The 27,597-nt window shown below is 41.7% G+C and overlaps 4 protein-coding genes across 4 annotated transcripts; 3 read left to right on the top strand and 1 right to left on the bottom strand.

Moving 5' to 3' along the window:
- The first annotated feature begins 9,530 nt into the window (after positions 1-9,530).
- LOC122617752 lies at positions 9,531-9,818 on the top strand. The gene has a single exon (XM_043793729.1). It carries the CDS (start codon positions 9,544-9,546, stop codon positions 9,679-9,681), a length of 138 nt encoding a protein of 45 aa, XP_043649664.1. The 5' UTR covers positions 9,531-9,543; the 3' UTR covers positions 9,682-9,818.
- A 1,102-nt stretch (positions 9,819-10,920) lies between these two features.
- On the bottom strand, positions 10,921-11,243 carry LOC122616830 (accessory gland-specific peptide 70A). Its single transcript, XM_043792403.1, has 2 exons — positions 11,084-11,243; positions 10,921-11,031 (listed from the first exon to the last, which is right to left on the bottom strand). The coding sequence occupies exons 1-2, from the start codon at positions 11,196-11,198 to the stop codon at positions 10,979-10,981; spliced, it is 168 nt and encodes a 55-aa protein (XP_043648338.1). The 5' UTR covers positions 11,199-11,243; the 3' UTR covers positions 10,921-10,978.
- A 1,187-nt stretch (positions 11,244-12,430) lies between these two features.
- Positions 12,431-12,675, top strand: LOC122616831. The gene has a single exon (XM_043792404.1). The coding sequence runs from the start codon at positions 12,434-12,436 to the stop codon at positions 12,581-12,583; it is 150 nt and encodes a 49-aa protein (XP_043648339.1). The 5' UTR covers positions 12,431-12,433; the 3' UTR covers positions 12,584-12,675.
- A 3,295-nt stretch (positions 12,676-15,970) lies between these two features.
- LOC122617236 lies at positions 15,971-17,233 on the top strand. Its single transcript, XM_043792996.1, has one exon. The coding sequence runs from the start codon at positions 17,028-17,030 to the stop codon at positions 17,202-17,204; it is 177 nt and encodes a 58-aa protein (XP_043648931.1). The 5' UTR covers positions 15,971-17,027; the 3' UTR covers positions 17,205-17,233.
- Positions 17,234-27,597: the final 10,364 nt, after the last annotated feature.

The raw sequence follows: 27,597 nt of genomic DNA, 5'->3' as shown, positions 1-27,597 counted from the left end.
TTTCGCCTTTTCCGACCCCCTTTCCCCAACAGCTGCATCCCAAAGTGGGGTTGGGATTGGGGGATTGGGGGAAGTTCTCGACTGGCATGGTGACCTGTATCTATATCTCTGGTTCTACGGGTCTGATGCCGATTCCGATTCCGATTCCCACACCGAAAGACTCCGCAGGAGTCTGGGGCTGCGGCTCCTTGGGCGCACATTCCTGCAATCTGTTCGAGCTGCCTTTCTGCCTTTTCTGCCATTTGCCGGCTGGTTTGGTTGGATGGCTGGTTGGTTGGCTGGTTGGCTGGGTGACTGGCTGGCTGTGACTTCTGGCCAAAGCTTCATCAATAATGATGTTATCGGTTGCACAGGCACACAGCGAAGGCAACGAGGCCAGCACACGCTGCATATTTATTTAAAGTTTTATGGGTCCGGGCCGGGCCAAGATGAAGTCTAGTTGGAAATGGAAATCGACGGGTGCGGTGGCGGCGTAGGAAGCAATTCCAACTGGTTTTTAATTTCGATTTGATAAAGATTTTAATAATGTTAGCCGAAGATGGTGCGGCGAAGCGAGGGTTCAACATCAAATTAGTGTAACGGATGTTGATTGCTCGACGAGCTAAAAGTGATTGCAGTTGATAGAAAACGTTGATTGATTTTTTCCCTTCGCCACCAGTTGATTGGAAATGACTTTCGAATTTTCAATTTTTTATGTAATTAAAACAGTTTTTTTATTCACACTTTAATTTTTGTTAGATTTATTAATCCTATTTTAGTCCAACCTAATATTTAAAGGCAGCTAAGTCATATTTAAATGGTTTTTATCGCATTCCAACAACCACTACAAATTTTGTGTGCTGTATTCAAAAAATGTGAGGCATTCAAATGAATTTTCCCACTTTGTAAAATGTGGCAAACAACATATAAAATACTTGTGCAAAGGGGTTCCAAAATCCATTTTCCTGCTTTCGTTTCAAAGTTGTTTTCATTTCATTAATTAATTTAGCTTTACATCGAAGATCCCCTTCGGAATTTGCTGGTTACCTCAGTTGTTTTCCTTATTTCTCTTCGGGATGTTTCATCCTTAACCCCTTGAATGCCACCCCCTTTTTCAGAGACTCTGGATTCCGGCAGTTGACTTCTATCTTGGGGCCCCACCCTTCCGTTGTTAAGCCGTTTGCTTTGTCATTTTGTTGGAAATTAATTCCCGTTTATGTACATTCTGGCAGCTACTGATACTTTTTATTTCGGTGGTTGCAAATTTCATTTGGAACCAGAACCAGAACCAGGAGCCCTTCTCCTCGGCTGGCCCAAATCAACCCCAGTGCTTAGCCAAACTTCATTTGGATGGAATGTAACCAGACAGTAACAACTCCTGACTGGATTTTATGAGTTCTGGCTCAACTACAAATGGCAGCCATAACACTAAAGAATCCCCGCCCTCTTCCAACGCAGATGAATGTGAGTCCCCAGCAGCTGCTGGCCAATTAGATTGGAAAGTTTTAGGTGGAGGGGGCAAGTAGGATAACAATTTACCCGTTCGAGTGCCTGGCTGCTTGATTAATTCCAGAAAACGAAGGATAGAAATCCCCAGTGAAACTGCATTGTCATTTGCATATCCGGGAGTCATCCGGTCATGTAGGAATGTGGGGATTTATGCTAAAGTCCTAGATGGGGCTCCCAGATTTTGTGGTTTTACTTTTCCGCATCATCAAATCGAAGTATGCAAAAAACATCATGACTGGCGTAATTTACACGCCAATGACTTTCGAATCGACTAAGTATCATACATACGCGTATATCCGCACATTGATACGGACTGGGTGCCATCTTGGGCTAATCTTATCGGGCGTGGCACAGCTCATATAGCTCGGCAAAATCGCTTTAATATTGAAATTGCCAATTTCGATATTCATTAAATGTTGCGATGTTGAACGAGGAACGGAGCAAGCGTGTGGGAGGCGGAGGAGCGGAGGGGCGTGGCGACAATGTGGCCTCTGTGCAAGGAAGCGTGCTTATCCTGCCATCGTTTCTGCTCCGGGGTGTGATATGTCGATAGGGCGGGGGCAATCAGAATCCATAAACATCAATGTCGCTAAGCAGCGAAATCAATGCACTGAGAAAAGATCTGTACTATGTGTAGTAGCTTTACAAATAAATTTAGGGACTTTAAACTTCAAATACCGAAGTGGTCCTGCCAAAAAGTACTGTAATACAAAAAAATAACAATGTAAATGGTTGAATTGAACAAAAATTCGAAAACGTTTATTTTCAAATTATTTTATTTTTCTGAGTGCATGGAAATTTTACACGGATCTCATTTCCGCTTTTGCCTCAGACCCAAGCTCAAAATGTTGTTCCCACGCATTTTATACGTTTAATTCCTTATCAAGGCATCTTCGGCATTGCGGTTCATTATACAGAGAACCGAAAATATCCCAGCGACCATGAGTTAAAGCCTTAAGATCTAGGGAAAATGTATGTGCAGCCATATATATATGTAGCGCTGTGTAAATTTCATCAAAATAAATACAATTTATAGCGCAATAAGCCAATTTATGCCCCATGTTCGTCCCCCCCCCCGCCACACTCCATTCACAATTTGCATAAATTTTGGCAAGTCAGTTGGAAGAGGGTCAGGGAATGAGGGCGCGGAAATGTTATATGTGTAAACAGCAAATAAATAATATTTGATTACTGTAATGGTGGGCGGAGCGGGGGTCGCCATAATTTAGCCTTCTGAATTATTGTTTAACTTGCTGTTTAGAATTCTAATGGTCGTTTTTATATTCCTTGAGCAGCAAGCAAATATCCTCCTTGTTTTTCCATTGAAAATTGCTCTAAGTTCAGATGGCAAATGTTTGGGAAACTAATCAACTTCTACGCATCTCGACCAGCAATAAATCGAATTCAATATAGAGCATTCTTCTGACGAATCTAAAGCGATTCTGTCTGGGAGCGAAATGGAAATTTTCTTAAATAAAAGTTAAAAGAGTGGAAAAACAAATGAGTGTGGAAAACCCAATAAAAGCAACATGAAATGGGAAGCACACCACAAGAAGTACGAGCGAGAAGAGAAATTAACCCGGAAAGAATGAAAATACTGAGAAAAATGGCTGAGCGAAAAAAAGAAATGTCACACAGTGCGTATGTGGAACATTTTTTAATTGCTTCACATATGTTCAAGTAATTGCTGCAACAGTTTAGAATTCCAGTGGGAAAAGGGAACAGAGAAAACAATCGGTAAGAGGACACTTCACTTACGTAGAAGTGTTTTATTACAACTTATTTAACTTTTAAATAGTAAAAGATTTATTGCATATGATAAGTTTCGTAAACTTTTTAATTCATCTAATATACTTCATAGAATTATCATTTCCAAGGGTTTTTACCCAAGCGAATGCTTTCTACTGTTCTTGGCATTGATCTCAGGTCCCATACCTTCGTGTTGAACTCTCACAAGGTGTAACTCATAATCCTTTCGGAAAGGCTTCCAGCTCCTTGGCCGGGCTGGGACTATAAATTTTCTGGGAACAAGCAGCCAGGCTCGGTTGAGAGTGTAACAAGCCCTAAGTGAAAAATAGAGATAAATGACGGCTACACAAGATAAACAACACGGCCGAGTGCGAGCGAGCTACATAAAGTAAAACTGTATTTAATTAACCGACATTGCAATTACAAATTCTGTGCAGCGCGGCGAGAGCAAAACCCTGGACTGGGACCCGGGGGTTGGAGCAGGACGCAAGACACAGGACACACAGGAGCACAGCAGCACAGGATCCAAAGAGCCAAGGAGCCAAGGAGTAGCAGCTGCTGTTCGGCATACTAAAAAAGAAGCCGGGTGAAGAGCAAAGCGATGCCGGCGACGCCGAGCAAAACAATTTCATTTTGCGCACAGCCGGCTGAGTGAACTTATGGGCTGGAATGGTGAAAGGCGAAAGGAGCTGCTCGGCTGCTGGGCGGCACAAAGCGCCATAAACGTGGCCATCGGATGAAGGACACTGCACCGTGGTCACAGAGTCTTCAGGAGTCAGGCGTAGAGGTCCTTGACTTTACCAGCTCTAACTAGCACAGCCGAATGATAGAGCATTGAAAGCGAATGGTACTTCGAACTGGATGTGGATATTTTATTTGTTAGTTTAAATGCGTGAAATTCATTTGTTTCGCATAGCATTGTTAGAAATAAAACACCAAACTGAAAATAATGAATATAACAATGCCTATTACATTTACACATTTGTGTAATGCAAACCTTGTAAAGCCAGCAATTAGTTGGCCATGTAGATTTTTAATCTTGCTGTAATCAAGCTGCAATAATATTTGAATATATTTTGATTAATTTTATTTCAATATTTATATGTTTCCAATGTGCCAAACCCACTGTTTTGACCAATCGGGCTAACTTCTGCACACAATGCAGCAGTTTCCAAGGCGTGCAAACAAAAGCACAGCAGTAGCAGCTGACTTGGAAGAATTGAAGGAAGATGTTGCAAGAAATCAGGACTAGGAATTGTGAGGTAGCGAAGAGCAGGGGTAAAAGGACGAAGCGAAGCCGCCTTTTGTTTATGGCTTTCAGAATTTACACCTTAAAGAACAGACAGTGCGAGCAGCTTCATTCTTATTTTTTATTTTTTTAACAGCCCGGTGTGGGGAATGGGGCTCTGGGGGGCAGAGGGAAAATTAACGGTAGCCAGTTATCATCCGGGAGCAGAAGCCTTTTCCTCACCTCGCCCACTGCCAGTGGTCCTTATCGGTTTTGTCCTCCGGCAGCAGACGGAGTTGCTACGGCAAAATAAAAGGAAGGAACGTACAAACTTGTGCATAACTCAGAAAAGTCTTAATGAATTATGAGCCCAATGTTGCCGGGTCCTGTCTCGTCTGATGTCTCGTCTGTTGTCTGTTGTCTGCGCACTGGCAGCTCGCAGGACCGCAGTTCCTTCAAGGATTCAGTCCGTCTGCGAGTGAGCCCATCTGGGTTTGCGGCCGATGATGGCTGTGATTACGGCGGCGAAGGTAAGCCAGGTGGCTGCCTTGATTGTGGTAAATGATTATATTGCCTGGCCTGGGCTTGGCTTGGGTTTCGTTTTAATCACTGCTCGTTGTAGACTGGCTGTTCCTTTTTATGTTTTGCATAAGATCAATGAGACATCTCATCAGAGGTTTGTTCCGCACATTCAGATCATAATCATACAGTAAGATTTATCAATTAATATCTTTTAACTGTTCCTCAGCAAAATAAAGTCTATATTGATACGAAAATGATGTATTTTGGTTTAGTCGATCCAATGCAGTAGAGCTCGCTGCTTATGAACTCCTCTGGCTTGTGATTCCCATTCGAATTCATTGCTGTTGATCTGCATACCCAACACTTCCTTCCCACAGGCTTCATAAACAATCGGATCCCCGCACATGGCACCGCATAACAGTCCATTTATTTTAATTATTATTGCTATTATTGTCATGCTGACCAACTAAACAACAATGAGCAGTGCTGGCGAAGTGCACAGATGCAACTACATGAACGTAAATAACACACGAGGAGTTGGCGAGGAGTCTGCGATAAATAAAATTGCAAAGCATAAAATCTAAACAACTGAAATGAATGTTGCCGTTGCCGTTGCCAGGCAACTGAAATGGCAACAGAACCAGAAATACCAACGGAACGGCAAGAACGAGCAAACAAATAATTCCATGTCACACAATGATGAAAGTTTTGTAATGTTTGATGTTCCTTCAGGAACCCCCTGATCCCCCATCTCCCATCTCTCTTGGCTCTCCCGCTGCTTGCAGTTGCAGAAAATTAAGCAATTTAATTTAATAGGCACGAGGAGCGGAGGAGGGAGACATGCAACTGCAACTCGAACTGGAACTGGAACTGGAGCATGGCATATCCTCGGCGCACTCTGCTGCTCCTCCTGCAGGACAATAATTCAACACGTATTTAAATGCATATCCTCGGCCCTCAACTCCCTCACTCCCCCTCCTCCCTCAAACACCACCAACTGTCTTGCAAATGAAAATTTACTGTGCATGTTGCCCCTGCCAGCAGCAGAACCAGAAATATATCCACAGCCAGAGAGCCAACCGGAATCGGAGGCGAAGAAGAAAGAAGCCAGGACTTCGAGATACCGAATTCGGAGATACCTTACACTAAATACCAGTCTTATGATGGTAAAGAGTGTAAAAAGTAAATGGTTTTAGGTGATATAAATAAGGTATTATATTAATGGGATTTATGAAACTGAACAGATGTTAGATCTTTCGATAATTAATGTGATATGGGAACTTTCAGCTTTTCCCACTATACTAGTATTGACTTATCTTTGCGGCACTGCAAACTTTCGCCTAAATATGTAAATAGTACCCTTTGCAAGCATTAAACTGCAGACCGACTTCTTTTTTTGCCGTCCTAAAATATTGTTTGTGCCAGTTATTTATGTGTGTGTGAAAGCGTTGGGAAAAAGTTTGGCCAACAACTGAGAACTGAACTACAATTGCAGGAAAAGCGGCCAATCGAAAAGCTAAATCAAAAATGTTTGCCAGCTAGTCCGACTCTAAGCAACTAATTTCAGCTTAACCCACTTTGGCCGCATTTCCAAAGCAATTACCGTACTTGAGGCTTGATCTCTGATTTATGAGACCGACGACGACGTCTGGCGCAACAATACAGCATTTTTGTCATTTAATGCGAGTGAGAGATAAATTATTGCAAACAATCCGGACGGGCGGTGGACTTGTGGGCTATTGGGCTATTGGTTGCCCTGTCAAAGGGGCGGAAATCAGGCAACATCCGCTCCATAAACGGATATCCGGTTTGTTCGCACGTTCACGCTGTCCTGTTTCAGAGGTCCTGTGCAGCTCAGGGGAATAAGCAACTTTAATTTCTCCGCGTGCTCCTTTGAATGGCGTTTATTAAATTGCGAGATGAACAGCAGACTTATAGCAAACCAAAAATAATAAATCAACATTTGAGGTTGTAGTTTAAGGATTAATTAAAGTCTATTAATTGCAAAGGAACAACATTTCCTTACAGCAAACTTGCGGGGACATTGAAGGGGTTAGCTATAAAATAAGTTATGCTATGAAATATACATAATATATTTTATATATAAAAAAAAGTCTGCTGTTCAATTTAAAACCACGAGAGGAATTTCAAGAAAGCCCCGTTTATGTCATTTACTTAATGTACCATTTATTACAGCGCAACGATTTCAAGTCACTTGAGATTTGCGCGTCATCGCAATATTATGCAAAACAACGATGAGAAATGGCACAGTAGCATAAGAAACCAGCCCAAAAAGTGTTTTTTTAAGGGTTAAAATATCTGAAGAGAAGTCATTCCAATGGTTATTTACACTTGAAACCAGGCGGTCGGTTGTGTCACCCTCGCATGTCTAATTCAATTCCATTGCGATTCCTATTAAGCCCGGCATCCTTGAGACGCCCATCGAAGTCACTATTCATCCATCCAAAGAGTGGTTAAAACGCCCACTTTCCCACTTCCCCTTTTTCACTTTTTTTGATTCACCCGGCCAAATGGCAAGCAAGCGCAATTCGAGATTGCCGAAAGACGAGACGAAACAGGACTGAATCGGCTGAGTTATTACGCAAATTTAGCATCTGAATAGAAAATCGAATATTTCAAGTGGCTGGTAATGACATTTCAGCTCCGAGCCAAGCGTCTCGGCCAAGTTGCGAGTTGTCAGTGTTCGGAATCTTTGAGGTAAGCACTGCCATGGACCACGGGCTGTGGTAATTGAAGCTGGCATGTGATTTATTAACTCAATAATGGCACAGATAGCTCAGCATCATCCCCACGCCCGGTTTGTTAATGCCAAGAAAAATTGATGCAAATTTTCGCCGAATTCCCGCTCACACCCCAGCGCGAAAATTCCACTTAAATTCCGCGCATAATTCGATTTGCATTCAAAGAGGGAAATAAGCAAATTTGTATTAATCGAAATGTATTCAACTCAAAGGAACGCAGCCCGCGAGCATATGCCTGCGGGCCTGGGTTCAATTCTTTTGTGGTTCGCTTTTGGGTTTGGGGCGTAATTGAAATATTCCACTAAGGGTGGCTGGCTGACTGACAGACTGTCCCCATTGCTTTTCAAAGGACACGGGGAAAAAATCAAGCCAAATATTACACAAGCTTGTTATAAGTAAGTACAAACCATATATGTATGTGTAGTGAAAACATTAATATTAGAGACACATTTATCTTACCGTTTTAAATTAGAAGAGTATTTTGATAGATCTTATTATATGATGTCAGTTTTACAGAAAATTTCCAATACCAAGTCAAAAATACTCTTGGCAATCATATATCATCCATTGTATATATGCTTTACTGTGAATTAGGATTACCAACGACAACCCATCTCCATCTGGAGCCCGATAATTTATGGATCCATCGGCGTTTTGTTTTCTTTGTCTCTGCCAGTGGACAATTACGCAATAAGATTTCGGCTTTCTCCCAGATTTGCTGCCTATCTCGGGTTAATTACTTCCTAATGCCCGTCTGTGAGAGGCGAAGGCATTTCCGTTTCCGCTGTCAGTCGTCGCCACCATCAATCTATATAACTAAAAGAATGGCGAAATACCCCCGGACATTTCCCGGACATTTCGCCAGGCATTGTCCAATATTTCAAATGGAAAGTCCTTTAAGAAGCTGTTGGCATTTTGGATTTACGACAACCAACATGTTCCCACTGCCTCTATATTGTATTAGCTGCAATAACAGCCATAACCAAGTACTTGCCCACTCAAAGGACACGAAAGCGATGTAGAGCGAGTGAAGCGGCAGGACCAACTAGGACAATTGGTTTGCATTACCAACAACCGAATCTCCGCTTCCCTACACTTGGGCAAACAAATTACAAATAATTACGTAGGAAGGCCATGACACAGGTGAAACTGTGTAGTGCCCCTGTTTTCCCCTATCACCTGAACACTAACTGCAGGTGTAAACTGGCCCACTTTGTTGCATGTGCCGCTTGTTGTTAACGTCTGTGGTTCCGCCTCCCCTCCCCCTTCTGCACCTGCTGACGATGATGATGACGATGCTGATGGCGATTGTTGCTGTGGCTAACTGGAACTGACTAACTGTCTCATTGGTTAAAGGCTTGGCCAACGTCCTCCACCTGCCCACCTATCCACCTACCACCCTTTGCTCCCTGGGAGCCTCCATCATTCCGAGCTGCAAAACTCGAAGGGTCTGGGAGCCACCTAATCTGAAATGCAATTATAAGGCCAAATGACACAGCCTTTGGAGCTGGCAGAATGGAGTAATATTACAAGGGAACAAGCCTTACTGGAATAACGAATCAAATTGAACATGGATCTTCAGATGTATAGAAGAAATGTTCTTTCCATTGAAATAATATTGATCTAAATAATAATTGGATAAATGAAATTAAGAATATACATATATAATATACTAAGTATTATTAATGCTGTTAAGGCGAGACTAAAATAATTTGTCATGTCACCATGGAATTATGTACATATACTATATATTTTCTCTATAAAAAATGGATACGCTGAGTTTTTGAAACAACAATGAAGCTACAGGTATTGCTAGTAGGACTTCTTGGTCTCTTGGCTGTGGCCACGGCCCTTCCACAAAAAGGCAAGAAAAAAAATATTGAGATCTGGATAAGACCGAAGCCTATGGACATACCACAACCGCCCTATTAGATCAATTTGGCACTCCCATCCTCGATTTCGTAAGCCTTTTCCAATGATAGACATTCTGATGCTAGCAATATAGGTATTCAAACGGTGTCAGCCACAACGTTGTTCAAGAAATAATCAAATAAATAAAAAAAACCGTGTTTTGTTTTTATTATTTCGGGTACACGTATTGATAAGGGTGTTTGTTGTTTGACAATATTAAAAAAGCTGGTATCAAGCGTTGCCACCTGTAAAATAGAAACATTCTTGTTAGGATCATGAACTTAGGTCAATGAGCTCGGCAACCACAGAGTTAAGATTAATCATAAAGATGCTACGGAGATTCTACAAATTTTTAAAGCTTATTTGTAAAATTGACAATGTTTAGTTTGCAGAGAGGTTCTCGTGAGAAATGTGGAACATCCTGGCTAAAATACAGATTAAAATTAATTTGATTTTTGCTCTTCCCTAAGATAGGATATCCAAGTGCGAGTTTAATGTCCTAGTGTGTTCCACATTTGCATTGTCTTCATTTGTTTGCGCGGCGATGACGACAGCACTGTTGTCGTCATAGTCTCCTTGCTGGGCCATTGTCCGGACTCCAAGCCCCGGACTGCTTTCTCCTATCTCCTATCTCCGGACTCCGAACTCCGGACTCATTGTTGGCCCTTTGTTTTTGCGCCTCGCGTGTCTAATAAAAGCGCATCACAATGTGGGTCATTGTACGGCGACACAGGCCAGCCGGCATCACATGACTTTGCATTTGTCAGCAGCATGCAACTGCTGCAACATCAACACATAAAGCGCTGCTAATTGCAAACGTGCACATGCCGCACAATCGGAGAGTTGCATGCAGAGAGAACATATATTTACCGAATTTTGTATTAAAAAAACAATTTACTTGGTCATTTGGTTATAAACATCTCGGTAAAAATCATACTTTAGGCTTGTATAAAATGTAGTAATTGTTTTCAGTGTCGTCTCTCTTTGTTTCGCATAAGTCTGCGACAGCTGCAAAAGGAGAAGAGAGGGGAAGGCCTATGGAAAGTGTGTCAGGCATAGTAAATCGATACGGAATTCTTAGTAATTAATTCCTGGATTAATTGTGATGGGGTCTTAACTTTTCCTGCACCATCTATTTATTAAACGTCACATACTTTTGAGCAATGTTGGTCACTTGAAATTGTGCTCTGAAAGTAGGCAATAAAAACATGTTGCACCAATTATCTACATGCATCTACATTTAAACACATTTTACAAACGTAAGATGTAAAAGTTTTGGGTTTGGGTTTATTTTATATTAAGCTCAATCACTCATATCTTAGCATCTTCCTCCCCAGGCGGGCCCCAAGTTAAGACGGCACCACTTATCACCTGCAAGAGAATGGGTTAGACTACACTCAAAACTGAAGAGGATACCACTTACGATTATTGGGGCTTGGCTGTGGAAACTTTGGCTTCTTCTTTTCCCACGGCCATTGCCAAGACTGGACCAAGGCGACGATGCAAAGGAGAACCAAGAGGAGTGCTACTGTTTTCATTCTTACACCGATATTCAAGCCAATCGGCTTTTTATAGGTCTGAACACCTAAAACAAAAGGTGTAGGGGCGTAATAAGATTACGAATGTCACGGTTTAGGTTTGTCACACTTTGGGTTATCCCATATCCAAGTCAAATCGAACCTTTGACATTTACAGGACATGTTTACTGTAGTTATTTTAAAAAGAATTGTTGATAAATATTATATAGTTCGTTAAATATGCCTAAATGACTCAAGTACATTTGCGTGTTATTTATCAACTACCCTACTTGGAATAGCGTGACCACTATGTTCAACTAGAACATATTGAATATATAGAATTATTGACCTTATATACAAAACTGTGGAGCAAATATAAGTAGGCCTCTTAGGGAGTTTATACTTTATGTTTCGATAGCTAACAGCTTTATGCTGCGGGATGGAATTAGATTCTCCAGAGACTAGAAACTAGGAGAACCCGAGAATCGCCATTAGGTGACCACAATATGTCTTCTTTGGCTGCGAACCGGCATTAACATGCTGGGGTAATCACCACGCTTCGGGGCATGGCTTTATGGTTGCAATTCGATGGTCCGGCGACCGCAGCTGGGAGAGTGAAAGGCGGGCCAAGAACTTGCAGCTGGTTTCTGCTGTGCTCTGGTCTTTGAATTGCTAACCTGATTTAATGAGCCTGAAAATCCATCACTTCCTCGGCCTCCCAACTTATTTCTTATTCACTTGTATGTGGGCCTTTCCTTTTGCCACTTTTTTTGGCCAACAAAAGGCAAAAACTCGATTGAACAGCAGCCAACCTTTTGCTTGTATGGCAATACTTTCTAAAGGCTTAGCCGTTGGCCGCAATTGTTTTATTACAAATTGGAAAAATGTCTCAAAAGCGCCTTGGGAATAATCGTTTTGCATTGCATTAATCGCACTACCTTAATCGTAAAAGGAGAAATTTTTTAGCTGTAAAGTCTTTTAAAACCTACATTCCATCAGGAGTATTCATTTGGTTTTAAATATAGGCAAAATTGTAGGTAGTGATTATAAATTCTTAATCGTTTGAAAGTTCAATTCCAATACACGTCTAATATTTTAGAAAGATGGACAGTTTTTTATATAGTTACACACCGCCTTAAAAGTTTACAAATCTATTGTGTGAAGTTAAGTATAAATGCTTTTAAGGCGAGACAAAAATAATTGGTCATGTCACCTTTACTATATATTTTTTCTATAAAAAGGGGATACACTGAGATATGTGCTCAACAATGAAGCTACAGGTATTGCTAGTAGGACTTCTTGGTCTCTTGGCTGTGGCCACGGCCCTTCCACAGAAAGGCAAGAAAAAAAATATTGAGATCTGGATAAGACCGAAGCCTATGGACATACCACAACCGCCCTATTAGATCAATTGGTACACCAATCGTCTTTTTCTTGGTCTTTGTACAAATAGTAACGACATCATTTTTCACTAATAAAATGGCCCCACCATTTTAAACCGTTTTGTGTTATTTGTATAGCCCATAGTTTTAAGTTAAACAGATATATTATGTTGTGGGGTAAATAGTAGTAGTTAGTAGAAAGTGATCCGCCTCTGCTACCTCGAAAACTATGCGACATTAATAGTTAGGACTAAGCAAGTTGATACAAAAAAGATTGTAAAAATTCAAAACAGTAGCAATGAAATTGGTTACGACTATTTGGTAGAAAGATTTTTCGTAAAGAAAAATACAATCAGAAAACCATTCGTATGATTTTATCATCAAAAGGACAAACTAAAAATAATTAGGAAATAAAACTAACATTTAGGGGCTGAGGATTTGTTGAAATTATATCTGAAACAAATAAATGTTTTTATGTTATTATTAAATACACTTTTTCTTTGTCACAATAACCTTTTCATATAGTCCTATTCAAAAGATGGTTTTTTGCATCAAAAACGTTATTTAATGCTTTTAAGTAAGACTGAATTTTTATTGTGCCTAAATACATTTAGTACATTTTATATAGAATTTTCGTTTTTCTTCATAAGTCAAATAACAAATTTTCACAAGTATTCACATTAGTTATAATATATTTATCCATTGCATAATGATTTTTATATAACTTTATTGTTAATTACGTTTTGTGATAAACAGAAAAAGGCCATTGTCTTATGTAACAAGCCCTTGGAAACCTTTGACCTTTCAATTATTTTATAAATAATGTATGGTTATGAAAAATGTCAAAATTGGTCATGGTGATATCCATAAATAATCAACACTATTTTATTAAATTCTGTTTTAATTTTTACCCTGTGATATACCAGTGCCAATATACAAATCAAAATGATAGAAATCCAATCAATATTTATCTTTAAAGAAAAAAGGCAGCTATGCGAAACATGAAATTACATCAAGATTTAATGATCTATACAGCTATGATAATAAAAATGGTTAGTTCAATAGGTATATTATATTCTACTTATCGTTTTCATTGGCGATTTAAAATCCTTAATAGTGTATCAGTGCGTGGCGAATTAGTGCATCCATTCGTGACACCTTTATATGTATCAGCTATAAAAAGGGAAATATCGTCGACTTGGCACAAAAATGAAGTCACTGCTGATTCTTCTGTTGGTTATCCTCTGCCTGACCGGAGTGACCCCAGCCGGGAAAAAGAAGAGACATGTTGAGGTTTGGATCCGACCAGATCAAAACTATAACAACAACAACCAGAATTGCAACTGGGGAGGATGCGATAAGTGATCATTGGATCCAGTGTGTCAATAAGGGCGAATAAACTTATATCGACTCTATTGTAAAAGAATAAAACTATCTGACTGGGCAATTTTAATTTAAATATTAGAAAAGGGTTTTATATTAACACTTACTTTGTCGTGAAAAGTACCTATTCCATTTATGGGGCTTTAAACGATAATGAGAAAAAATGGATTGGGCTCTTTGGTTTAGCCAAAATGGGAAACGTTTTTGATTACGGATTACAGAACTTTGTCGTTATTTACGTATTGTAATAAACAGAAAAAGGCCATTGTCTTATGTAACAAGCCCTAGAAAATCTTTGACATTTCATTTATTTTACGAATAATGTATGGCTATAAAAAATGTCAAAATTGGTCATGGTGATATCCATAAATAATCAACACTGATGTATTGAATTCTGTTTCAATTTTTACCCTGCATTTTATACCAGTGCCAGTATACAAATCAAGTTTATAGAAATCCAATCAATATTTATCTATAAAAGAATAAAGGCATCAATGCGAAACATGAAATTACATCAGGTTTTAATGATCTATACAGCTTTCAAAATTAAAATGGCTAGCTTAATAGGTATATTATATTCTACTTATCGTTTTCATTGGCGATTTAAAATCCTTAATAGTGCATCAGTGCGTGGCTAATTAGTGCATCCATTCGTGACACCTTTACATGTATCAGCTATAAAAAGGGAAATATCGTCGACTTGGCACAAAAATGAAGTCACTGTTGTTTCTTCTGTTGGTTATCCTCTGCCTGACCGGAGTGACCCCAGCCGGGAAAAAGAAGAGACATGTTGAGGTTTGGATCCGACCAGATCAAAACTATAACAACAACCAGAATTGCAACTGGGGAGGATGCGATAAGTGATCAGTGGATCCAGTGTGTCAATAAGGGCGAATAAACTTATATCGACTCTATTGTAAAAGAAGAAAACTTTCTGACTGGGCAATTTTAATTTAAATTGTAGAAAAGGGTGTTATAATAACACTTACTTTGTCGTGAAAAGTACCTATTCCATTTATGGGGCTTTAAACGATAATGAGACAAAATGGAGTGGGCTCTTTGGTTTAGCCAAAATGGGAAACGTTTTTGATTACGGATTATATATAGACAAAAGTGCTTATGTCGACCAATTAAATAGTATTTTCATTCATATGCACTTTTGTACAAACTAAATTCTTCAATTGGAATTCATAAGAATGAAAAAATCGAATATTTTCCATTTATTGCAAAGAAAACATTTTCCAGTCGGACCACCATTTGCAAGTGTGCATCGTTGAGATCTACATTTACTTTTTGCAACACTTTTCTCCCCAAATTTAGCATGCTGCAGATTCGCCAAACTTTTCAGAAAACTTCTGGTCTGCGCAGTCGAAGAATAAGTTGCCGCCACGCCCAGTTATACTCTCATTATCTTGGCATGTAATTCCCAGCCCTTCAGCCCTTCATCCCTTCAGTCCTTCGGTCCTGGCGAATATTCCCACATGTGTGTCAGTTTTGTCGCTCGCGGACAATGGCAGAAGTTTCTGTTTCGGCTCGATAAAGTATCTGTTAGATACAATTTACAATATTTTCCGCTCCGCTTCGTCCTGCTCGCCCCGCCCAGCCAAGTGAAAGTTTCGGCAGCAAAGTATGGCTTTAATGATAATGACTTTAGCTTCGGCAAAAAGTAGCGCAAAGTTTAGAATACGCCAACGCAACGCTTTTGGGGATTTTGCCAGCAAACTGGAGTAGTGGTTTGGAGAACTTTTTCCCCTGCCAACAAACGCGAATTAGAACGAGTTCGTTTGTTGGGTGTGTGTGTGTGTGTGTGTGTGTGCTAACTTTTCCTACGTGTTGCCCATATGAAACTGATAAGAAAAGACAGCGGCAGCAGGACCCGCCAAGTGGGACAAGGCCGGGCTGCCTATTGCGTAACTTAAATGCGAAGTAATTCGATATCAATGAAGCGATGCTGTAGCATTAGTTAAGCCGCAAACTAGACTACCTCTAGGGCCCGAAGATCGTGTACTGGCATTTGCAGCGATTTACTTTTATCACAATCGCCGCAACAACCTCGGACATTGTCAGCGATTTATTGCATCAGCTCCCACCAACAACAGACACTTGGTTACGTTGTAAGCGGCCAGAGCTGCAGATACAGATACTATACAGATACTACAGAGATACTATGCCAACAACTACAAACAAGCATCCTGAGCAGCCCGTAGCTACCAAAAAACAAAAACCCAATTGCCCATTCTCGTTCCCGATTCCGATCCCAGTATCTCATCAACGTGGCTAATCTGCACTGTGACAAACGCTGTCAATTCTTATGCAATCTTAACGCACCTAACACTCTACTGCTTTTATTAGTTCTGTTTGCATGAGCAAATTGTTCCATCCATTCTTGATTTCAGTTAAGTTATACAGGGGATAAATGTTTGTTTTTGAAGAATTAGTTTTTAGTTCATCGATATGGCACTAACTTTTCTCGCGGTGCAACTGCAGTTGCTGTTAGACGGCTGCTGATGTCAACTTCTTTGTTGTCGTCGTCGTCATCTCCTCCTCATCAACATCAGTGGAGCGCGGCAAAAGTCTTCTCCCAGCAACGGCCCAAAGTTCGGACTGGAGTCCCAGGCTGTTAAGAGTTCAACTCGTGATGTTTAAGTGGTTTAAGCCAAGGTAACGATTTCCTCATTGGTCTCCAATTCTCCGGCTCAGCTCAGCTCCACTCAGCTCGCTTTTGCTGTTGTTGCCGGCGACATTCTGTCATGCCACGATCACGAAGCATTCGTAACACATTTGTTGCAATTTTCGTCGCTATTTGTTAAGGTTCAGAAGAGGTTGCAACTAGCAACCGAAAGGGACACTCGTCTGGTTGCTAATGTTGTAAGATATGTACTAAACGGCAGTATAAATCGATTGATTGTAATGCGCTGCAAAGTGTCTGCACTGTTGCAAGAGCAAAATCAACAGCATTAAGACACAGAAAACGTATTAAGAGTCTCAAAATACTCTGGAACAACAATAAGTTAGCATATCCAATCCGTTTAGCACCTGGCTGAATCTCAAAATTGTACGCTATAAAAATGGTATAGACTTTGTTATGGACACAATAATGAAGTTACTGAGTCTACTGATGGTCGTCCTGGTCCTAATAGGAATGGTTGCTTCACAAAAAAAACGCAAAAGAAGAGGGCTTGAAGTTTGGATACGACCCAAGCACAATCCACCAGGAACAAGACATTGTAACCCGGGTGATCACTGGTGTCAAAGAGATTAAGATAATTAAATCTGTAACTTATTGTTTTATATCTTTTAATTTCATCGTTACTCGCAGAGTAAAAGGGTATTCTAGATTCGTTGAGAAGTACGTAACAGAAGGAAGCGTTTCTGACTATATAAAAGTTATATTTTCTTGATCAAGATCAATGGCCGAGTTGATCTGGCCATGTCCGTCTGTCCGTCCGTTGGTCCGTCTGTCCGTATGAGAACTCAGGAGCTACAAAAGCTAGCTTGTTGACATTAAGCATACAGACTCCAGAGACATAGTTGCAGCTCAAGTGTAATCCACGTTTACCAAATGCTACACCGAATGGTGCAAAAATCGACCATTTTGAAATTAAAGTAGATTAAATTTACAAACGTCCTTCCATTAGTCTAAAGAAAACCAATGGCATTGTTATGTTTCAATGTGGAAATAATTATGCAAGGATTAAATGGCGAAATTGCAAAATCCCCATCGAACGGTGCTAATGGCTGCCTACTTAGGTGGTTGTCCCAATTGCACTCGCATTAAATTCACTTCCGCTGGAGGAACACCGACTTCCGCTTTGGAGGGAGATGCCAAGGGGACAGGTGGCCAGGGAAGAGGAGGGGAGGGGAGGGCAGAACAGGTGTAAACTGTGACGCCGCCAACGGGCGACACATTTGGCAGCTATTCAAGTGTGATAACAACAATGTGCCAAGCCCAATAGAAAAGGGACACGGCGCAGGACAACAAAGGGAGCGAGCGAGATGGGATGCGCAGGAGTAAATCAAATTGAATAATTGTTACACGAAGAGCGAGGGAGATGGGAGGAAGGAGACAGTTGGCAGCGACGTATGATCGAGCGGCAGCAAAAACAAACGCTGCCTAACAAGCCTAGGCACAATAACAATAACATTGAAAGGACATCAGCGTCCTCCATCCGCTTCGCACTTTCCATATGTCCGTGCAATCGTCCCCTGCACTGAGAGCAATTTTCTAACAAATACAAACTTCACTGTTTCACCAAGTGTCCATGACCTACACAGATGTATTCCTACATGGGAGACGATTATTCAATTGTCTTGTACACAAGAAATAAATTACCAAATCATATTACAAGCAAGTAGATTTTTCTCTCAGTGCCTCGTTCCATTTCGCTGCGATGAGAAGCGCTGCGATGCGACTTCAATTCAATCAATTGAACGTGCCACGAATGGTTAGCAATAACAAAATACACTCTGGTGGCTTGGCGGGTGCTGAGAGGGGCGGGGGGCGAGCAAGGACCAAGGACCAGGACAACGACGGGTAGGGGGGGGGCCGACCAACTGGCGTGTGAAATTGACAATGCAGCTGCAGGGGGAGGAAGGAAGCAAGGGGCACGGAGGCATTTGGGATCATTGAACACTGACAAAATACAAATCGCTTGCTTAAACTGGGAAGCTCACTAATACATTAATTTTAATCTAAACACATATATTTATTCAAAATATGGCTAAGAATAAACATACAAATCATCTAAGATATCCATAGACTGAAATTGAAGCAATGATGTATAACTTTTGTAGTTAATTGTATTAAATTAAATGTGCGTTCTGCATTTAGTTTTGCAGTGTAGGGAGAACATTTTTGCACGCGACAAACGACCAACGTGCGGGATTAAGGACCTGGCGCACCGTGGTCCGGCCTTCCTTCATGAAAATGTCCTGCGATGTCCTGTGCATGCCGTTCCTGTATGCCGTCCAATGTCCACTGGCGACGTGCCCCATTGATTGACTGGCACGGACACCTGCACACATCGGCGGCCGACATTTTTGCATAAAACTGAGCCGGGAGATTGAAGCAAATAAAACTTATTTAGGTTGCAGGGGCGAACAGACCAAACGACCAACAGACCAACATACCAGTGATTTTCAATATTTGCAGCGGGCTTACCTGGACACAGGCCCATGCGCCATAACAGGTGTTGATATGTTTACAGAGTGCCTAATGGGCGGGGCTTTTGGTTGGGGGGAATCAGTGGGGAATAGGTGGTGAATGGGCCATGATTGGTTTCTATGTGCGTGCAATTTGCACAAAATGCAGACAGACCGCATCGAGGATGCGAGACAAGCTTGTGGTGGGATTTGGCTGGTTATCAATTAAACAATTAGCGGGCCATTATTTGAATAGGCTCGTATGGAGAACGCCTGCCTGAGTGCCCCGCCCTGCCCTTCCCTTCCCTTTGCCTGGGAATCACAGCTCCCACTCGTGCGCTTGTCGAATAAACATTTCTCACACATCGCGATTGTGTTTCCCCGACTGTCATTTACCGTTGGCGCTCGGGTGGAAAACCTCTGGAGACCCTGATTGCCACGCCCACCACTTGCAATCAAACGCTTGCCATCGAGAATCTCAAAGATGCACCTCTTTTTCCACTGGTGATGGCATAGTTGCCGTTAGTCGTGCACAATAATAATTATGTTAGGTACTCTTAAATGTTGTAAAAAGATGGTACTATTTAAGTTAGAGCTCTCAGTTTAATACTACAAATATAAGTTCTTTTAATTTTTCCATTTCGAGCTTTTAACTTGGTGCCATACTTATTTTGTGCTTGCTGACTTTTTCTCTATGACTAGTTTGTGCCAGCACTAAGCGCAAGTGCACTACAAGGGATCGCAGACGAGGCATGGTTTTTTAAATTAAAAACTAAAATCGATTGACATTCAATTTGAGCAGGCAGCTCCCCCACCCCCCGACTAAAGTCAGTCCCCCGCTGCTGCCCTGCTGCCCCGCCCGATGTCGTATCTCAAGTCAACATTTGTCGCTATAAATTTGCCAGTGCCCAAGTTTCGCACACTTCCTTGACTCTGCCACGGATGCTGGATGTTGGATGTTGGATGCTGGGGCGTTGGATTCCGAGGAGGAGCTGGGATGCGGAGATGCTGGGATGAGGAGATGCTGGGATGTCGAGATGCGATGCAATGCGTGTGCGTGCGAAAGATACTCGGAGACAGATGGGAGCTGTGAGATGGAAACTGGGAGTGGATGGTGTTTCCTTCCCAGCGCCAACCTTCGCAGCTGATATAGCTAGACCAGCCAGCGGCGACATTCAATACTCGCTGACATGTGCGCCACCCGACGGCAGCCCTATCCTCCGCCAGAAGGGGGAAGGGGTAAAGGGTTTTGCATCCCAGTGATCACAGTGACTACTGTTCACTAATTACTATACCAACTATACCACATTCTAAAAAAATGTGAAGTGTAAAATGGTGACTATTAAAAATGGTATCTATATAAAAAGTTAAAATGCATCAATAAAATAATTTAATATTTGACTCGCCTTTCTAGAACATTTCTTTAGCTTGTATACAGATTGTTATTTAAAAAAATGATTTCTTTATTAAAGCACTTTCAATATTACTAAGAAATATGTTTTTAGAACATAAAGTGTAAAAGATGACACTTCTTCAACAAAGATATATGGTAAATATTTAAGTGACTAACTCAAAAGTGGAACAGCTTAAGCAAGGCCTCTAGCTGGGTTATTGGGGAGCATGACCAAATGCTGTGCCATTAATAACCCCAATTAATTATTGCTTTAAGCCAAACTAATGGCCATTTCCCAACTGCAATGAATAACGAGTCACCGCCGGCAGTGACTGTCATCCTACTGTTATTTCGCAGCCATCACTCGAGCTCTGCTCCTCGCCGCAGGTTTAACACCGACTTCAACTTTGGCTCCTGTGCAGTATCTATATATCTGAATCTGTATCTGCGATTCGGTATCCCCACACACTCGACGTATCTGCTGCCATGTGGCTTTCCGCGTTTGCGTGCAAATTCTGTGACACTTCACCCACGGGAGCGTTTTTTGCAACTTTGGCAGCTGAGCGTCGATCTGGGCTCCATTCTGCCTTCTGCACTGCTCCTTTGCTCCATTAATCCTGACAAAGTACGACAGGTACACACAGTAAACATAATACACCAAATGCATGTTCTTTGGCTGTAAAGTAGGTAGCTCTAGGTTCGATAATAATATAACTACAATAGATGGAATAGAGGAGTTGTTACAACATTAGAAGAATTCTAGACTAGGTATTGAAAATGGTAATGAAATGGGTGAGATATTTCATAATTAATTTAAAGAGATTGGCCGACTTCAACTGCGCAGCTATGTGACTTAATCAGTTTTCCAGGAAATAGTTGATTTATTTTCCAGCGAAGCTGCTAGTCAACCCTTCATTAAGTGCCACTCCCACCCCCTCTGTTCACTATTTGTTTGGTTTTTTTGTTAGAAAAGCGGAGGCGGTGGCACCGATGGCGTGTGCATAATTTCCCGGCTCGAGCGCAGAGAAAGAAGGAAAGACTGACGAGCTGAAGAGTTGATGCAACAAGTTGCAGCCGCTTTTAATTGATATTAATTTAATTGACACTCCAGTTGAGTTGTGAACTCGAGTGGCGTTTTGGGCTCGTTCTGGTTCTACTTACCCACGGTCCTCCTCCTGCTCCTCCTTTTTTTTCCCCCCGACTAATCGCGTGGGCTTAGCCCGACTTGTCAGCCGGCAAAGTGGCGGCTTCAATGAGCTTGGCTGTAAACACAGTTCCTGCCGGGAAGGGGAGGAGGGGAAGAAGGGGTCTGGAGTGCATTTTATGAGTTTCCATTTAAGTTCAATTAGGTTTGCACTCGCGATTAGCATAATGAGCGAGTGGCGTGAAAGAGTTGCAAAGGGCCGTCAAGTATCCATGCAAAATTCTGAAGAGGCGCGGAATTCAGACATTGTATGCAATTCTTAGAGATCTCATTTGAAGAGCGACGGGGTAATTAATTTAATTTTACCTTAATTACAATGGTATTTATGTTATTTAATATTCAAGGATGGCGATTATAAAACTGGGGATAACGCAATCCCCGTTTCTACTCGAGGTAGAAATTTCGAAATTTTGTTGGGCATGTCAAAAGTAGCCAAAACACTTACATTTACCAGATACATACTTTTTTATGTATACCTTTTCCTCGCTGTGTAAGGGGTATAATTACAAATCAGGAATACCCATTATTATCTTATTAAGGCAACAAACTTACGTTTTTATTTTTAAAAATAATTTATAAAACATGATTTATAATTGACTATTTTATTTGCATAAATATTTATTAGAGTCTACAGAGTGTATTTAATATTTATTAGAGATAACTACAGTTGTGATATAATAAGTAGAGATACTTTGGTGGTGTTGCAATACAGTTCTGAAGTGAAATGAAAGTGTGTACCGCCAAAAGTGTGTATATAATGGTATAAAATAAAGGCATTCGATACATGTGCGTATGTTGATTTAATAGATACTTGAAGATTCTGAATTTATTATCTTACATTCGTCACTTTGGAAGTTTTATATGAAGAAAGAGATCATGCACGATAATTTGTGCATTCATAAATGATTTCCTGATGTTAAAGTGTTATATGCATTTGACTTTGCCGGTTACATAAATAGAGTGTTTATTGCAGTATACTGACACCTGGCTGGCATATCGATATGGTTTTGCATCCAATCCCCTTCCAATCATAACGGGTCCACGGACTGCAGCCTGCTGTTGCTCCTCCGAAAGTATCGTGCCTCCATGCCATCATCGTAATCATCCTGGTGCGCAGACGCTCTAATCGCTCATTAAACGGCCACAATTTGCCGGACGGCGTTGCATTTAAATTACTTTCCCATTGAGTTGGCCAGGGGAATTGGCTGAAATTTGTTTATGAGGGCCAGCGCAGACCTTTTAACTAAAACTAAAGCTCATAACTCTGGCCAACCGACAGAGTCGGCGCTGTCTGGTTCGTTGGACAATCGAGTCGCGTGAATTTTAGCAATCAGGCAAGGCCCGTGGAACTTGCAAAGTCGCAGCTGAAAACTCTGGAAACTCCGGCCAATGTGCCCCCCAGAACCCCACTGGTCCCACTTTGTTGTCGTCGCATTCATCAAAAAACGCTAAAGTCGTGCAGTTCGGTTTCCAAATCTATGCCCCACCCGCATCCTCGAGTTCTGCAGTTTCCCCCTCCCCAGCCCACCAGTTACCTTATTGCAATTGGCATGCCATGCTTAAGTTTTCCAAGTTTTTCTTTAGAATTTTCCATGCTTTTTCCACAGAGAGAGAGAGAGGGGGCAGCCGAGCTGACCGACGTGATATTATAAATTTAGCTTGCCCCAGCCTGCTGCCTGCTGCCTCTTTCTTGTCCACCCATGGGAAACTTCTTTCTGCCATATTTTGACTTTCTCTAATCTCCCAGAATCACCAGAATCGCCAGAACCACAGTTTGATGTATTCTTCTGGCTGGAGTTTCCACGAGCCGTCTTTGAAGCCAGCTGTATGATATACTTCGGCCATGTCAACTACAAAGATTATGTGAATTAGTAAACTAGTAACTAAAAAAAGACATTTAGATAGCAAAACACTCATTTTCAGTCCAATTGATTTATCTTTCGCATGTTCTGCTTGGCTGCAGATTCAAGTGTTCAAATATAATCGATTGAAATAGACGAAAATAAGTGCACATCAGAACAATCTTCCAGCTCCAAATCATTTGGCAGCTGACTCACCTTCCCATTCCCCAGAACAATCACTTCAAAAGGAATCTCAAATATTTATTAACGCCCCGCTGCCGAGCTGGCTCATAACTGTTGTAAATTACTTGGCCAGGCTGTAAATATTAATAACCAAAGGGTGCAGCCCCGGAATCCCCGAAATGGAGGAGTAGGGTCGTCGGAATGAGGGGCCCACTATTTCGAGCTGTGTTGAGGAACCAATTAAGCGGATTTCAAGTGCTACGAAAATAGCGCCGCACAATCAAAAGGTGACGAAGCGAGCTCGCCGGCGAGGAGGAAAACTCGTGAAAAGCCGTGGTGGGGAAACTCCACTCGTCTATTACATAAGGCAGATGCTGAAGAGGGTGAAAGTGCCGGATAATGGAAGCGTGGAATCGGAGGACTGACATTGAAATGTTGCGCGTGCAGCAGTGCAAACAAATTTAAAAATAAAACACGGAGAGTCGTAAGGGAAATGCCGAGGAAAGTTGCGTCTGTAGCATAAATTAAACTGCATTGCATTGCTGCATTAAGAGATCAAACACGAGTGAGGGCGAGGGGGAAAGGCTTTCCCAGCAGGAGGCTGCATCTGCTCCTCGAGCATTTAAAATGCTGTAAATTTTAATTAGACGAGATGCGCGTACTCCGAATTCGGGGGGGCAAGCCGAGGAATGTGCTATGGGATTCCGCTGCTAAATATCCGAATAAAGATAAGGATAAGTAATTAAGGGGATTTTAATCTTATCAATTTGGTAGGTAAAAGGAAGAAAGGAGTTTATATAGAACCTCCTCAATTCATATGGCTACAAGTTAGATATCACTAAATGACAGCCATAGAATACCAGCCACTTTAATTATTGACTACCTTTAACTTCCTGGTATCAACTGCCAAAGGCCCCCGAGCAGTTTCAATGCCAAAACTCTTTGCTCTCCATCAGAGTTGGCCATAAATAATAATCATGACAATATTTATCCCCGGGCAATGTGAACTTTTCGCACAAAGAGCCGAGACCCGGGACTCTGGAACCGAAAGTTGAGTGCAACTTAGCTCGATTTGATGCCAGGCGATTGAAAATGAATCGCGGCTCTCGAGGCCTCCTTTGTTTTTTGTTTGCCGCTCTCAGCAAACTGCAGGGAATTCTGTTGACATTGGCTGGATGTCTAGGAGCCAGTTGTGGCCAAGATCTAGCTATTCCATTCTAGTGTAGTAAATTCGAAATGTAAAATTGAAATGGTGAAGTAATCATATAATCTGACCGTAATTGTGACCGTAATAAAGGGTTTATAACGAGGCTTATGACGCTATAATCACTTTAATCGTTTAATGGGTAACATCCTCTGCTGTTTCTGGTGTCCTACAATCGGAGTTTTATATTTGGGTACAGCTTTTTTACGACTGCCCTCCTCATCACTGGCTCATCTTGAGGTTCTGGACCATCCCCCTTTCCTTAGCCGGCTTATCAAAAATTGCATGGCATTGCAGCAGGCTGGGAATGCTAGGTAAGAACATTGTTCGACTGCGCCTTGGCGGCAATAAACGAAACAAAATGAAACTTACACTTTTCAGTGGGTCCACGGGTCCACGGGTCCATTCCCCTCCGAAATGTCGGCATAGCCACAATTCCTGACATTCGCTGGCTGAGATTAATGCGCCTTTGGTTGCAGCCGCCATGCCGCCAAGTCGACGAGGGCAGGTCAAGGGCCCAAAGTCTGAGGTCTGAGGCGTCTGGGCCGCAAGAAGAAGTTCTGCCCTATACTCTAAACAAATCGGAGTTCAAGGGCTGTGCGGAGAGCACGTGGTAGGCGATAAAGTTCTTCCGAGAAGCCTTCTATGCAATTAATTTATAACCAAGTAAACAAACAATACTGAAGTTGAGTGGATACACATGTACGATCTAAAGTTGCGGAGAAAATCCCTCTGTTTTTAAAACCACAGTCTAAAGAAATGTAGTATATATAACAATGTTAGTATGGTTGTAATATGCAATATATGTTATTTCATTACCTGATATTTGACTGTCTACCAAACCATAAATCTTTGTAGGTACTTTAGGGAAAGGGTATCCCAATGTCTTCACTTCCCTCTACATCTCAGCCTTCTTGCTCTTTTTTTGGGCCTTATTGTCGACCTCAACAGCAGTTTAAGTTCCAGTCTCGGATTGCGCAATAAGAGCCCTCAGAAATATACAAAAAAAAAAGAAAAAGAAAATGGAGAGCGGGAAAAGAACGAGGCAAGAAAGGAGCCACACAGCAAATTGTTAAAAATAATTTATATTAAAACGCAGCACAAAAAGACATTGCAATGAAAATTGTGCAAACAATTCGAGTCCAGAAAAAAGCAGGCGAAGAGATGCCAGGGAGATCCGGCCATCCAGATAAGCCAGGAGGAGGAGCAGCCTGGAGGAGGAGCAGCCTGGAGGAGGAGCAGCCTGGAGGAGGAGCAGCCAGGAGGAGATGGCCCAGGGATCCGGGAGCGAAACACAGAGCGGCAAACAAATGTCCAAATGATATTTTGTCATAATAAATGGCACAACTATGATTATTTATGACTCGAAATGCGATCGCTCCCTCCACCGGCTCGCTCAATTTAAGTCTCATAATCAAAGAGACGAGACGAGGAGCTCTGGTCATGATTTCGATTTCTTGCCCGGCCATGTAATTTATAGTACCAAGAGTATTGAATACCGCTGCATTTTCAGTTTTTTGTTTTCATTCTGTTTCTGTACTTTTGTGCCTTCGCCGCCTTGCTTCCTGCCCCTTTTTGTGGCAATCAAACCGAGACTTAGGCCACGAACTGACTGTGATAATGCCGTTTTTTTGTTCGATTCCCCGATGTTGATTTGCGGACTTTGGCTTTGGCTTTAGCTCTGCCAGCTCTACGTCTTCGATTTCCTCAGTTTATTGCTGTTCGCGGCTGGCCGAGGGTATTTCTGAATTTCTGTATTTCTGTAGTTCTGTTCTAGGTCTCAATTGTGGCTGATTGTTGTGAGGCATCATTAGAAGAACGTAAATCAAATAGTTTTTTCGTTTTATGACTCCTTCGCTGAGAGTTGAACCATTTATGGCTGGTACTGGAGGCAGCAAATGTAAGACGGTTTCTGGCCAAGATTAAGGTCGGAATGTTGCGGGCCATTCTGGAGCAGCTTTATGGGATGGCACTTAAAGAGCGATCAAAGATGTTGGATGTCAACGTGTTTAGAAAATACATTCCCTAACAGATTCTTTTAGCCAAACTTACACAAAATTTGTGGATAGAAAAAGTACCGATACCAAGTCCTTCCTGGAAACCGAAGCATACATTTTGTTTACATGCCATTGCTAGACTTTAAGGGATTCTTGTGGCCATTGATTGCCTTACATATTTCGGTATTTTCGTGGAGCTGGCAACTGTCAATAAGTCCTTACACTGTCGGCACACATGACACCCGTTCCCGGTTTCACTGCCATCACTTAACCTCCAGCTCCTCTCCATCCGCTGGCTTCAGCGTTTTCAAATTAAACTTAAACTTTTTTCATTTCCATTCAGCACACATAGAAAAACTCCCGACCCGGACCCGTGGATTCTGCTGCGCACATGCGTTTCAATTCCGATTTTTTTCCATTTTCATTTTCATTTTCATTTTTTCTTGTTGTATTTCGTGTGTACTCGTATTTTTTGTAGCTGCTGGGTCTGATTCCTGGTATGCCGCGTGCTCAGCGCGTTGTTTGCTTATTTGAAGTTTCCGCAGGGAGCTGAGTTTTCGGTTCAGTCGGGTTGAGTTGAGAGCTGAGCTGTGCGGGGAGTTCCAGGGGACTTTCAGGGGAGTTCTATGGGAGTTCCAGGGGGTTTTACGGAAAGTGAGGGGCGGATAGAGCCAACGAGCGCGCAATATTA

This window comes from Drosophila teissieri, chromosome 3L (genome assembly GCF_016746235.2).
Source record: "Drosophila teissieri strain GT53w chromosome 3L, Prin_Dtei_1.1, whole genome shotgun sequence".
NCBI classification, from domain to species: domain Eukaryota; kingdom Metazoa; phylum Arthropoda; class Insecta; order Diptera; family Drosophilidae; genus Drosophila; species Drosophila teissieri.
This window is presented reverse-complemented; position numbering and strand designations above follow the sequence as displayed.